Source organism: Xyrauchen texanus, chromosome 45, assembly GCF_025860055.1.
Source record: "Xyrauchen texanus isolate HMW12.3.18 chromosome 45, RBS_HiC_50CHRs, whole genome shotgun sequence".
Lineage (NCBI taxonomy): Eukaryota > Metazoa > Chordata > Actinopteri > Cypriniformes > Catostomidae > Xyrauchen > Xyrauchen texanus.
In genome coordinates, this window is record NC_068320.1 from 15524508 (window position 1) to 15538179 (window position 13672).

At 39.7% G+C, this 13672-nt stretch overlaps 1 protein-coding gene across 1 annotated transcript in view; it reads left to right on the top strand.

The window, feature by feature from the left end:
• Window positions 1-13672, top strand: part of plxna4 (plexin A4) — a 264215-nt gene that overhangs the window by 236374 nt on the left and 14169 nt on the right. The window contains exons 25-27 of the mRNA XM_052118648.1: window positions 3032-3135; window positions 8406-8505; window positions 11213-11403. Of these exons, the coding sequence (XP_051974608.1) occupies window positions 3032-3135; window positions 8406-8505; window positions 11213-11403 (395 nt within the window). The remainder of the gene's footprint in view (window positions 1-3031; window positions 3136-8405; window positions 8506-11212; window positions 11404-13672) is intronic.

Here is a 13672-nt window from a genome sequence, read left to right on the forward strand (position 1 = left end):
TGCTCCTGTGATTATTAGCCCAATTTTTTAACCATCACTCTACCACAAAAATTAGTAGCAGTTTGCAAACACTTTCTTATCCAAAGAGACTTAAGCTGTGTCCAAATATGCAGACATCCCTACTATATAGTATGCCTAAAAGAGTATGCCAATGAATTAGGGTGCCATAATCTTCAGTATTCATAAACCAGTAGACGAGAAATACCTGGAAGGCCTAATTTTCCATTGTGGTTCTGAAGGGCGCATCCACTGGACACTTTACGATCCAATAATGCCCCTGGAGCTTAGTAGACATCACAGTCAAACCAATTTTTAAAAAAAATGTCAGAGAACTACGAGTCGGGCGACTCTGTTAGTGATGTACCATATATACCAAGAAAGATGTTCCTTATGGTTAATTAGTGCTTGTTTAACAAAACCGGAGTAGATTATTTTTGCAGTTACGTTTACATTTATGCATTTGGCAGACGCTTTTATCCAAAGCGACTTACAGTGCATTTATTACAGGGACAATCCCCCTGGAGCAACCTGGAGTTAAGTGCCTTGCTCAAGGACACAATGGTGGTGGCTGTGGGGATCGAACCAGCGACCTTCTGATTACCAGTTATGTGCTTTAGCCCACTACACCACCACCAATCATTTGTTGTTACTACATCACGAGACAATGCCCACATAACCAGATGACGTATGTCTGGAATGTATTCATACTACTCACCTGCATATTTAAAGAACATACTTAACATACTGGTCGAGAAGTGCGTTCTCAATCAAATTCAGTGCAGACGGTATGCAATTTCGGACACAACCTTATTGTAAAAAGCAGGGACAGTGTCCTTGGACCTGATTAACTTCGAATAACAAACCAGGTTGTACATCCACCATCCAAATGCGATCTATGCCCAACACCACATTTTGGTACTTCGCAGATACTTGTTTTTGATAAAAAACTTTCAGCACTTTAATGTCAGTCCATCAACTGTGACAATCACATACACACCTAATTGACAGGTTGGAGATTCACACACTGGGGCAAAAAGCATTCCCACTCATCTGCACCAATCTATGTTTCCACATTTTGCAAATGAGGCCTTTAGATAACAAAATCCACTAGCAACAGATTTTCTAACATCCCAACTTGAATGTTCTATCTGATTTATTTATTTTTGGAAAATAGCATATTTCTAAATGCTATAGTACAACACTAGTCTGTCCATGAGGGAATGGTACTATAAGTGAAGAAAACGTTTCAGCTTCTTTGACAGGCTGTCGTGTGTAAAATGCTTTTATAGGCCCCACCGGGTAAGTGTGTTGTTTTATTTGGAGGGAGAATTAGATGAAGTCTAAGGGAGTGTGTGAGTGTGTTGTGAGATAAAGCAACGTGCTTCCCGGATGAGAGGAGGCATCTCGGCATTCCGTAAACAGATCTCATGGTCTCCTGAGCCCCTGCGCACTCCGTGGCCCAGATCTGGGGGCCAGATAAAGATAATGGGTAATAGGAATGAGGTAGCCTCCATCTCCTCAAGCCCTCGGAGACAGATTGGACCAGAGTGTTTCTGTCCCCTGCCTTTGTTTTTAATTTTCCCTGTCACACTCCCCTGAGGGGAGGGATGATAGAGGGAAAGAATAAGAGAGTGATGCAGACAAATCAATGTACTTGAACCCATCCCAGTCTCCATTCTAATCATCTCTTCATCTCTCTGGCTCTATTTTTTTCCAGCTACATCCTGCTTTTGTCTTTTTCAGCAAGGATCTCATCCTTCCTGGAGCATATCTCAGCAGTAGCTTCACAATGAAGCTCTCTTCGTTCCCTCACACTTTGCTTATTGCAGTCATCTTTTCTCTCACCATCTCACTCCTCTTTTTGTTTTGTTTAATCTGTTCATTTTGTTTCTTTTAATCTCTTTTCTTTTAATATTCTAGTTTTGTCTGCTTTTTTTTAATCTTATTTCTCTACTCTTGGTCTCTTTTCAATGCCTCTTATTTTCTTTTCGTGTAGTCTTTTCATTTTGTCTCTTTTCTTTTTTCTGTTTTCTGTTTGTTTACTCTTCTGTTTGCACTTCCCAAGCTGAAGCACATTTGCATGTTTATTGACAGCTGTGCTGTAGTGAGATATAAAAACAATGGCCGTGTCTTTCCTAGAGATTCAGAGTTTTTCTTCATCACAGAGATACATGTTTCATCATCCTGCCTGTGATTGCTGTTTTTCTTTTCTGGTTAGTATCAGAGTGAAAGAAAACAGCTGGTGGTGTGAAGAGGAGTCACTCCTCTAGTGTACCAATCATACCTTCATTTGCAATGAGGGAGTGAAAAAAAAATTATTTATCCTTGTTCCTGACCATGTTATCTGTACATCACAGTGCAAAAGAATATGTTTATTTAATTTAAAGCTGATTCACATCTTTTGCACTGACGTCTTTTCTGAGGTTGCAGACGGGCTGGTGGGCCATGATGGCTTCAGGGAGGGTGGGAGAATATTTTCGCATTTTGTTGTGCATCTCTTGCGAGCTCAGAAACTACAGTAAGAGCAAGCTCAGCGGGAGGCTTAATGTGGTCGATCAGGGCCGTTTGGGCTCAGGAAGCTTGAACTACTACAGATGAGAAAGGAAGTGGCTTTCAGCAGTGGCTGTAATCACACCCATCGATCCACTGGCAACGAAGGCCCGGCTCTCTAACAAAGGGCAGAAGAGATTAATTTATCTTTCCTGGCTTTCACTCCTTTTCAAATGCTCCTTCACATACCCATATATTCTCTCTTGTTTCTGTTTCTTTCTCTCTTTTTCAGTTTCTTTTCTTTTTTTAGTTTCTAAGGTTTTGAAATAAACTTAGTGTATGAATGTTTTTTTTTTTTACTTCTCTCTTTTCAAAGCTGAAACGTTTGTTGATTACCATCAACTATACTATAAATACTACTGTACAAGTATCTGTTGCAGCTGAACTTTGCAGTGCTGAAGCTCCGTAATTGAACAATATTCCCTGTTCACTGCAGGAAATGGGAATGTGACATTCTTATGCTTTGGTTTTCTGGTTGCAGAGTGGCGTCAAGGGAGAGTGGTACGAGTCATCCTGCAGGACGAGGATGTCACAACAAAGATTGAGTGTGACTGGAAAAGACTCAACATACTGTCTCACTACCAGGTGAGATCCTGTGTCTGCACCAATCACTTCCAGACTCACTCTAGGGCACACCTTCCTGCGCTGCGTTTGTTACCGTTATCTATTCACACATTATTTGTGTAATTAGTTGTTCTCAACTAATTACACAAATAATCCACACCATAGATACAAATCAACTATCCATTATTAGCTAATATTATTATTTAAATCATTTTTTGTAGAATGATTCAAAGCAACTTAAAGGTTATTTACTCACCTCATGCCATCTCAGATGTGTATGACTTTCTTACTTCTGCTGAACACAATGATTTTTAGAAGAATATGTTATCTCTGTAGGTTTGTACAATGCAAGTGAATGGTGAATAGCACTTGTAAAAAGTGCTTTTTCACTTTTTTAATGTTAATTTCAACATATACCAAGATATTTTTTACATACATTTTTTATATGTAAACATTAGTTAATGCATCATAAACTAGAATTAACTGACAGTGAACAGAAGTACTGTATATTTAGAAACTAGCTTAAACCATAATAACTTAAGTTATTGTTGTTAGTTCATGATTCCTATTGAATTTACATATTTTAGCATATACAATCTAATTGGAAAGTGTTACCAAAATAAGTATCCAGTAATCACAAATGAATGGAAGACATGCAAAAGTTATGGAATTGAATTAGTCAAAAAGGGTGGAAACCCTGTTATAGGTAAAACCGCAACAGTCTGAATACTATTAGTGCTTAAAAGCAAATTCGCTCCTGTAGAAAATACTTTTTTAAATTTGTTTTATTTCTACCCAATTTGGCATGCCAAAGGTGGTGCGATTACTCACCTCAATCCTGGTGGTGGAGGACAAGTCCCAGTTGCCTCCACTTATGAGACTGTCAATGCGTGCATTTTATCATTTTGTGCACGACAAAGCGAAGTTAACAAAGTTAAAGTTAATTTATAACTTTATAAACTACAATCACTGGCTTCCAGTAATGGCCGTCCATGCGTTCATGAGAGAGTCGAGTCCTGGCGCATGAGGTAGGTGTAGTGTTATCTCCGGTGAGAAGGGACGAACGCAGAAGTGCAGAGGATAGAGGAAGCCAGTGAATGCACGGTCAGCCGTTACTGGAAGACAGTGTTTATAGTTTATAAAGTTATAAATATTGATATTTTTCTTACAAAAACACATGGCTTCGCTTCAGAAGGCCTTTCTCCCCCATGAGCTGTATGGATTACTTTTTTGATGGATGGATGGATGCGCTTTTTTGGGCTTCAAAATCTAAGGTACCATTCACTTCCATTATAAAACTTGGAAGAGCCAGAATATTTTTTAATATAACTCCGATTGTGTTTGGCTGAAAGAAGAAAGTCATATGCAACTAGGATGGATAATTTAAATTTTTGGGTGAACTTACCCTTTAAATTATACTAATATAATTCTTCTTATTAAAAATGTACACAGGCGGCCAAAAGTTTGGAATAATGTACAGATTTTGCTGTTTCGGTAGGAAATTGGTACTTAAATTCACCAAAGTGGCATTCAGCTGATCACAAAGTATAGTCAGGACATTACTGATGTAAAAAACAGCACCATCACTATTTGAAAAAATTATTTTTGATCAAATCTAGACAGGCCCCATTTCCAGCAGCCATCACTCCAACACCTTATCCTAGAGTAATCATGATAAATTGCTAATTTGGTACTAGAAAATCACTTGTCATCAAAACACAGTTGAAAGCTATTTGGTTCATTAAATGAAGCTTAACATTGTCTTTGTGTTGCCACAGTATGCAATAGACTGGCATGTCTTCAGGTTAATATTAGGTCAAAAGTGGCAAAAAAAGAAACAGCTTTCTCTAGAAACTCATCAGTCAATCATTGTTTTGAGGAATGAAGGCTATACAATGCTTGAAATTGCCAAAAACTGAAGATTTCATACAAAGGTGTACACTAAAGCCTTCAAAGACAAAGGACATCTGGCTCTAACAAGGACAGAAAGAGATGTGGAAGGCCAGATGTACAATTATATAAGAGGATAAGTACATCAGAGTCTCTAGTTTGAGAAATTGATGCCTCACATGTCCTCAGCTGACAGCTTCATTGAATTCTACCCACTAAACACCAGTTTCATGTACAACAGTAAAGAGATGACTAAGAAGAGCAGGCGTTATGGGAATAATTGCAAAGAAAAAGCCATTTTTGAAACAGAAAAACAAAATATTTAACACAGATATTGGACAATAGGCAATTGAAAAAGAGTGTTTTGGATATTAACACCATTGAGCTTTTGTGGGATCAGTTAGACTGTGAGGTGCGTGAGAAGTGCCCGACAAGACAGCCACAACTATGGCAAGTGCTACAGGAAGTGTGGGGTGAAATGTCACCTGAGTATCTGGACAAACTGGCAGCTAGAATGCCATGGATCTGCACATCTGACATTGCTGCATGTGAAGGATTTTTTGATGAGAAATCTTTGAAGTAGTTTAAGAAGTTCTGAGCATTTTTGTTCAAATTGTAATGTCCTGACTATTGTGATTAGTTGAATGCCACTTTGGTCAATAAAAGTACCAATTTCGTTCCATAAGAGCAAAATATGTTTATTATTCCAAACTTTTGGCCGCCAGTGTACAAACTTACTCACAAATTGTTACATCTCAAAGAATCGGTTCAGTGATTCAATAGGAAATCGCTCAATCAAAATTATTTCTAAAAATCTGCATCCATGTAATAGCGTTAAGGTTGGGAAAGGAGGCGGCGGGAACCTGACAAGTATCAAATTAATGTTTGAGACATTAAAACATAAACACAAACGCATTCAGGGCAGCTGCCTGTAGCTCTCTCTCTCTCTCCAAACTGCCGCATCTCATTGCACTTATCCCTCTCCTCGGCTGATTAGCCCAATTTGGAATTTCGAACCCCCGGCATGATGTACATCCCCCACCCCCGTGCTGGCCCTGCCTGACGGAGACCTGGGAGAGAGACAAGGGTAGGGAAAAACAAAACAACAAAAAGAGGAGAGGGAAAGGCCAAAGCGGAGCGACAGTGAGAGAAAGAGAGGAAACACATACTCACCAGTTCCTAGACACGCCATCGCCTGGCGGACAACAGCCACTCCTCCCCGGGCGGACTGGAGCCAGTTCTCCACCCCCTGGTGGACAGAACATCCCTCTGCATTTCAGCGGCTGGTAGAGAACTCCTCCGCCCCTGGCGGCAGTCCCACCGTTCCAGGCAGCCGGCAGTGAGCTCCTTCTCCCCTCGCAGACGGTGGCCGTTCCTCCGTGTCCAGGCAGCCGGAAGCAACTCCTCCATCCCCCGGCAGATGGTCGCGGCTGCTCCACCTGGGGTGGATGGTAGTGGCAAGGAATCTATGACGGCACATCCCTCCTCCTTCCCAGGTTTCGGCACCAGTGTAACAAATTTGACCTAGGGTGGGAAAGGAGGACACAGGAACCATGGGACTTGAACTCAAAGGCACAACTTTTAAATAAACAAACAAAAGAAAGCTTTCCAGCATAGCACTCATCGCCACGCAGTTTAACAAAGTCTCTTCCTGACTGGTAGCTCTCTCTCCCCTTTCTCTAGTGTGGTCGCTCTCCCCAGTGCAACTAGAAACAGGTTTTAGACATAATCAGGCTCTCCGGGCGGACACTCGACCATGCTCCCACTGCCACAATCCAGGAAAAGTCATGGAAATTCATTGGTCAAAAAATGAGGGAACCCTATGTATAAACACTCAAAGTATAAAAATCATGTGTAAACCTTTTCCCAGATATATCTATCTGTCTGTCTGTCAGACTGACTGAGAGGGATGGAGGGTTGGGCAGTTTATTGTGTAGAGAAGACAGGCAGTGCTTCATTAAGGTATAAATAATTTCCTCCTTAAGCCACCCTCCAAATGAGCTATTTTTAGAGAGAGGAGTCTGCACAGTACTTAAATTAAATGTCACAGGGGTGGTGCGTGGGTGCAGGGCTGCAAGTGGCAGGATGGATTAGCTGTTGATTGGAATCGGAGATGAGATAATGAAGACAGAAGTTAATTCATTTTCAGTCGGGGAGGGCACACTATCCTTGAAAAAAAAAAGCTATCAGACACCCTAAGCCTGTTTGAGTTGCTGAAGAGGAAGAGAGAGTCCTTCTTTACATCACATACTGTACAATCTAGCTCTGTCTCTTAATTTCCTTTTGCAAAGAGATGGTTCATCCAAAAATGAAAAATATGTAATCGATTACTCACCCCTCATATTGTTCCAAACCCGTATGACTTTCTTTCCTCTGTGGAACAGGAATCATGTTAGCCTCATACACCATTCTCTTTCATTTTATATTATACAATGAAAGTGAATGGTCTTACATCCGGCCTAACATCTCATCATAATTTTTTGGGTGAACTATTCCTTTCTTTCTTCTCTACATGCCTTACTTTTTCTCATCCCACCGAATTCCCTCACAGCTTAGTGTTGTACACAATATGAAACAGACACATCAGAGTCTAGTGCGACTATCTGGGAAGCTCCTCTGTGCATTTCTAATATATATCTTAAGTCATCTTTGATACTTTCTTCCGAATCGAGGAGCTTCTCTAGTCAAAAGCATCTGTTATGACTTATTCTTTGATGTTAATTCTTTGATGTATCCTCAAGAAACATTATACTGGGTTGCATAAGATATCTTTGATATCAAAAAGGTGAAAAATAAAACTGCTGTTTTCTAAAAAAGCCCCTTTCCACTTGTTCACCTGTCTGGTTGGCATCTAAAATATGGTATAAGAGATGTCAGTATTGAAAGTCTTAAAGTTTGGTTGGCCTCTGTGCTGCAGTAAACCTGGAAGGCTTCACATTGTGATGGTCTGGGCAAAAAGAGATTCAGGGTGTTAGAAAAATGTCTTAATGGTCTACAAAGCAGTTCTGAGCATACGCCATCTAGATCTATACTGTCACCTCAGTTAACCCTGTAATCGCCACAGGCATCCAATACCAAATTATGTAGAGCAAGGGATGTCTCGTAGGGGAGAAGAGGCCCCCACGTGTTAATTGAATTTGGCTTTCTAAGGCATACTGTGGTTATTATTTATTGAGTCATAGAGTTAAATAGCCTGGCCCATCCCAAAGGTAGAGACTTATTCAAATGGGAGCAGACCATCCCATCCCTCACTACTCCAGTTTTACATTTGTACCGGGACAAGAAATAAGATATATATATATATATATTTTTTTTATTATTTTTTTTTAAGAGACCAGAAGTATAATAAATGTGTTGTATTTTAGTTTTTAAGTTGCTGATTTATTTTTCTATGTCCGCAGGTGCCTGATAATGCTGTGGTAGCTCTTGTACCAAAGCAGGTGACTGCATACAACTCTGTGAACAATTCCACTGTCTCCAGAACCTCTGCAAGCAAATATGGTATGTCTCTGATGCCTCCTAACTGTGAATGTACAGTGGCAAGACAAAGAATGTGACCCTCGGAATTACCTTCATTTATGTATAAATTTGGCTTAAAATCTGGTTTAATATTCATACAAGTTGTTCTTGTACATCATTCAAACATTCACAGTGTAGGTTGGAAAAAAGTATGTGAATCCCTTGGCTAATGACATCAACTAAAGCTAATTAGAGTCAGGAGTTGGCAAACCTGGTATTCATTTAATAAAATTAGATTGGATGTGTGGGTTAGAGCTACTTTTACTTTTAAAAAAAAAATGTGTTTGCTGTTCACAAGAAACATCTGCTGACATGGGCCATGCCTCGCAAAAAAGAGATCTCAGTAGACCTACAATCAAGATTTGTTGCATTGCATAAATCTGTAAATGGTTACAATGTTATCTTGAAGAGCTTAGATATTCATTTGTCATCAGTTAGGCAAATCATCTATAAATAGCTACTCTCTCTAGAAGTGGCTGTATAGCCAAGATGACTCAAAGGAAACACCACAGAATTCTCAATAAGGTAAAATAGACTGACAGTTAAAGACTTGAAGGAATCATTGGAACTGGTTAACATCTCTGTTCATGAGTCTACTATACAAAAGATATAATACAGGCAGAACGAAAGCTGCTGCTTTCCAACAAAAACATTGCTGGGTGCCTTGACACTCCACAATGCTACTGGGAAAATTTTTTGTAGACTGATGAAACAAAGGTAAAAAAATTTGGGAATAACATGCAGCACTACAAATAGTCTAAAAAGGGCATCACATACAATATGAAAACATTACATGACCAATTAATGCAGAAAATTAGCACACATACTTTTTCTTGCCACTGTATATGTGTGCAAGTGTGAGTGTACAGTGCTCTGGGAAGCCATAGCAAAGGTAATATGGTACAGTAGTATTTTGGAATACAAATAATAATAAAAGAGTAGGAATAATTACATCCATTGCTGAAACCCCCTACCAGAGGTTAATGCAGGGACACATGAATCCACATCTCAACTACACTGTTTAACTGGAATTTATAATGAAAACCCTCTATAATGAAAAATGACCAAGTTCTTACTCCATTGCAGAGTTTCATATCTTCGTGCCATTCCACCTGAGCTGCACAAAGAACAGAATAGGAGTTTAAAAATAAGAGAGCAGTCTTGCTGTCTCACAGGGAGGTAAGAGAAAAGCAGAAGATAAATGTGCACCTTCTTAGTCGCTCACAAAAGAGAACAGGAATGGAATTACATGGAGAGAGCTGAGATAGTCGGGCAGCGTACAAAGGTAAAAGCAGGGAAAATGAGTCTCTTTGCACTTGCCTTCCCTCCTGAGACTCTGACTCTAGCCCCGTCATTCGCCCGCTATCAGCTCCTCGTATGACTGGGTCTGATAAAGCTGAAGATCAAAGCTCATGGCCATCCGAGCGCTCCCCCTACACATCAAATAAACCATTAAAATCATCTCATCTCCATAGACTTTCCTGCACTCTAAATGAGCCTTAAAGAAGAGAGAGGGAGCGTGGCTAGTAGGAAAGAGGAAAGGAAAATGCCACACTTCACTCTTTTAGAATTAACTTCAAACAGTACGGAGGCTCTTCAGACAGGATGAGCAGGAGACCGACTTTGAACCAGCTGGGCAAAATGATGAGATGCTAAGCAAGAAAGGCCATTTGTGAGGCTGAAGCTGTTTTATTAATTGTTTCCTGGAGACAGATATGGATTGGTTACCTGTTCATACAAGTATCATTCAAAGTTAGTCTTTAACTAAAGTGAAATGCTTGAAACAACAGTGACAGATAACTATGTAAATATCAAGACTTTGTTGTAACAGGTAAAGGATGGGCAAGGAAGAGGCGTTAAAAGGCTGAACAGTCAACATTAACTTGAATTATATAAATTAACTTAAAACAACATTAAACATAAGGACACAGATACATCCAACGTGGCTAAGTGCGTCTCTCTCGAACTGGTGTCTTCAGCTCACTCTTATTTTACTCTACCGCTGATCAGCTGATTCAGCGCTGGCCATGCATCGTCACACGGCCTCCTCCTCGTCACACTCCTCCCACCATCTCTGGAAGGGAGTCGCTGCCCTTCCAGCCGTTCTGTCAGCTGGTGGTCCAACCCGCCTCCTGCGAACCTGGGGGAGAGGCGAGGGGAGGCATGGGGAGAGTGAAAGGGCGAGAGAGATCTGTTATAGTACAGTTTTCTTTCTCATTCCTTATTTTCCCATAGTCTCTGTCTCTTTATCTTTCTGGAGTTGTTCTTTATTTCTGTCTTTCTCTCTCTTTTTTCCTCCTGGGGAGATTGATTTCTGTTGCATCTGCCACTGTGAACTTCTTTTTATCTTAACAAATTAGGCCGTTGCCAATCAATTTTTTTTTTAATGTCATGGCTGATCTCTCCCTATTGGCTAAAGCATGAATATTTCTTCTGGCCTGACACCTGTTCGATTTTGTGTCTGCCAAAATGAGCGAACATGCACATTCACAGGAGAGAGAGAAAAGGCATGAAAAATTAAGCATCCATACATTCTAAATGATTCATTTTCAATTTCAAGTTCTACACAACAAAAGGCAATGTGTTACAGATAGGAACAGAGATGAACAGCTGCAAGAGACATTTGTCAGCAGAGGAATCAGTCTTCTAGCTCACCCACTGATGCATCTTTTTCTTTTCACTCCAACAGAAAACATGATCAAATACACGGGCAGCCCAGACAGTCTACGATCTCGCACCCCAATGATCACACCTGACCTGGAGAGCGGAGTTAAGGTGTGGCATTTGGTAAAGAACCATGAGCATGGAGACCAGAAAGAGGGAGATCGTGGCAGTAAGATGGTTTCTGAGATCTACCTGACCAGGCTGTTAGCCACCAAGGTAAGCTTGCCTGTCCCTAAAAAACCAAACCAAAAAGGAGTAGTTAGAACAAGCTAGGGTCATAATTTAATTTAGGGTGTCAAATGGTGTTAAAATGTTTTATATATTTCAGACATTAAATGCACCAAAATATTCTAGAATGGGTTTGTTAAACATTCAGAAATGTTAACATGTTGAAACCTCCAAGAGATATTTAAAGAAATAATTGACAGCATTCGAGGCATAATGTTGATTAGCACAAAAAATTATTTTGACACAACCATCCTTTTCTTTAAAAACAAAAATCAAAAATGTGAAGCTTATAATTTTATAAAAGCACTTAAATTAATTCTTCTGTATTATTTGAGCTGTAAAGTTGTTTAAATCATAATTTTTATAGTTCATATTTCATCGTCATGGCAACTAAGCTGTAAAACTGGCTATAACTTTAGACAGAAAAGGTTAGTAGTGATTGTATCACAATAAAATCATGTTAACAGGCATATTGCTTGTCTTATGATGCAGATTGGCCCCATTCACTTTCAGTGTAGGTGGCTCTCTGAACACAGATTTGAGTGTTTTTAAAAGAATATTTGTTTTTATAAATGTTTTTGGTAATCAGTATTATGCAACAAATGCTGTTGATTGAGCTTAACTTGTATTGAACCCGGAAAATTCCTTTAAGGGATGAAGTTCCAGATAAACACATTTTCTAGAATTAGATCAAACCTGTACCTTGTTAAATGAGACTTTCAAGAGGCCACAGTCAAACATTTTATGTTTATGCTATTTGTGTCAAACTGCAGTTGGTCTGTCTTCTCCATTCGTATAATGCTGACTGACTTGATGTCACAGCCTCAGCAGAGCCTGCAAACACACATTTGTTTTTGCAATGTGTCTAAAATACAGATCCCTTACTACCTTAAAAAAAGCATATTGCTAAGGCAAGCATCACTATAACTATTTCTCATACTTGGGGTTGGGGATTTAAAAAAGCCTCTAATCCTTTGTATTAAAATTTGGCTCGTAACGTGTCCTGCACTGTTGGTGCTAAAGACATGAATGATACCTCAAATCATGCGGCTTGTAGAGGTGAGGTGTGTTATTACTTTTCTAAGCAATTAGACTTTGCATTTCCCCCTAGCAAATGATTAAACAAGGGAGCCAAGCCACATCTAGGGACCATAATGCCATAGAAACTTGTAAACAATCAACCAGAACACCTTAGCAACCACCCACAACACCCTAGCACTGTGGCAGCAACTTTACTACAGACAAGTACTGTTCATATTTTCGTCACTAAAAATTTTTTTTCTGATACGAAAATATTTCCTGTGGTGTTGTACTGTTTGGTAAAACTTTAAAGCAAGGTCCCTTGTCAGTTATATCTTAAACGAAGGCTTAAACTTGGAAACACACTGTTTGACAGAAATCTGCTTTCAGCAGTGTGTGTTTGTATATGTGATCTTATCATCTGTGATTCAGCACAATGCGCGTGTTACCGCCAAGAAACTTTCCTGAAGGAACCAAGCAGGAGCTTCACAAGACATTGCCCAAACACACACACACACACACACACACACACATATATTTAAAAATGCCCTGGTGATTATACTACTCCACTTGCAAATGGTGTGAAATATTTTTAGATGGATTATTTCTGTGAAATAACCAGTTTATCTCTGACACCATCTCTCTTGGTGAAAAATGATTTGTGTGACAGCACAGTAATTGACTGTTTGGCTTTCACCCCTGCAATAATTTCCTGCAATATGCCTGGGGTGCTGACGGTTCCCATATTCGGTCCATCATCATCTCAGTTTCTCTAGAGAATTGGCAAGCTTTACCTGTTATCCACTTTTGCATGGATTATGCCAAGCTTGACTTAAAGGAACAGTTTACCCAAAAAAGTAACTTCTGTCATCTTTGACTCCCCCTCATGTTGTTACAAACTGGTATGACTTTCCTTGTGTCTGTGGAACACAAAATGAGATGTCAGACCGAAGTATCAACTCAGTCACCATTCACTTTCATTGCAGCTTTCGTCCACACATTGAAAGTGAATGGTGACTGAGGCTGCCGTTTGGCCTAACATCTCCTTGTGTAGTCAAACGGGTTGTAAGAACAAGAGGGTGAGTAAATAAAGACCAATTCTGTCTTTCTCTTTGCCTGATTCCTTTCCTTTTTCTCCCCTTTCTGTTTGCAGTAACAGATATAATTTTCTCGCTTGTCCAAACGAGATCACTTGAAGTTTAATGGTTGCATGTCTGCCTGTGTCTGTGTCACTTTT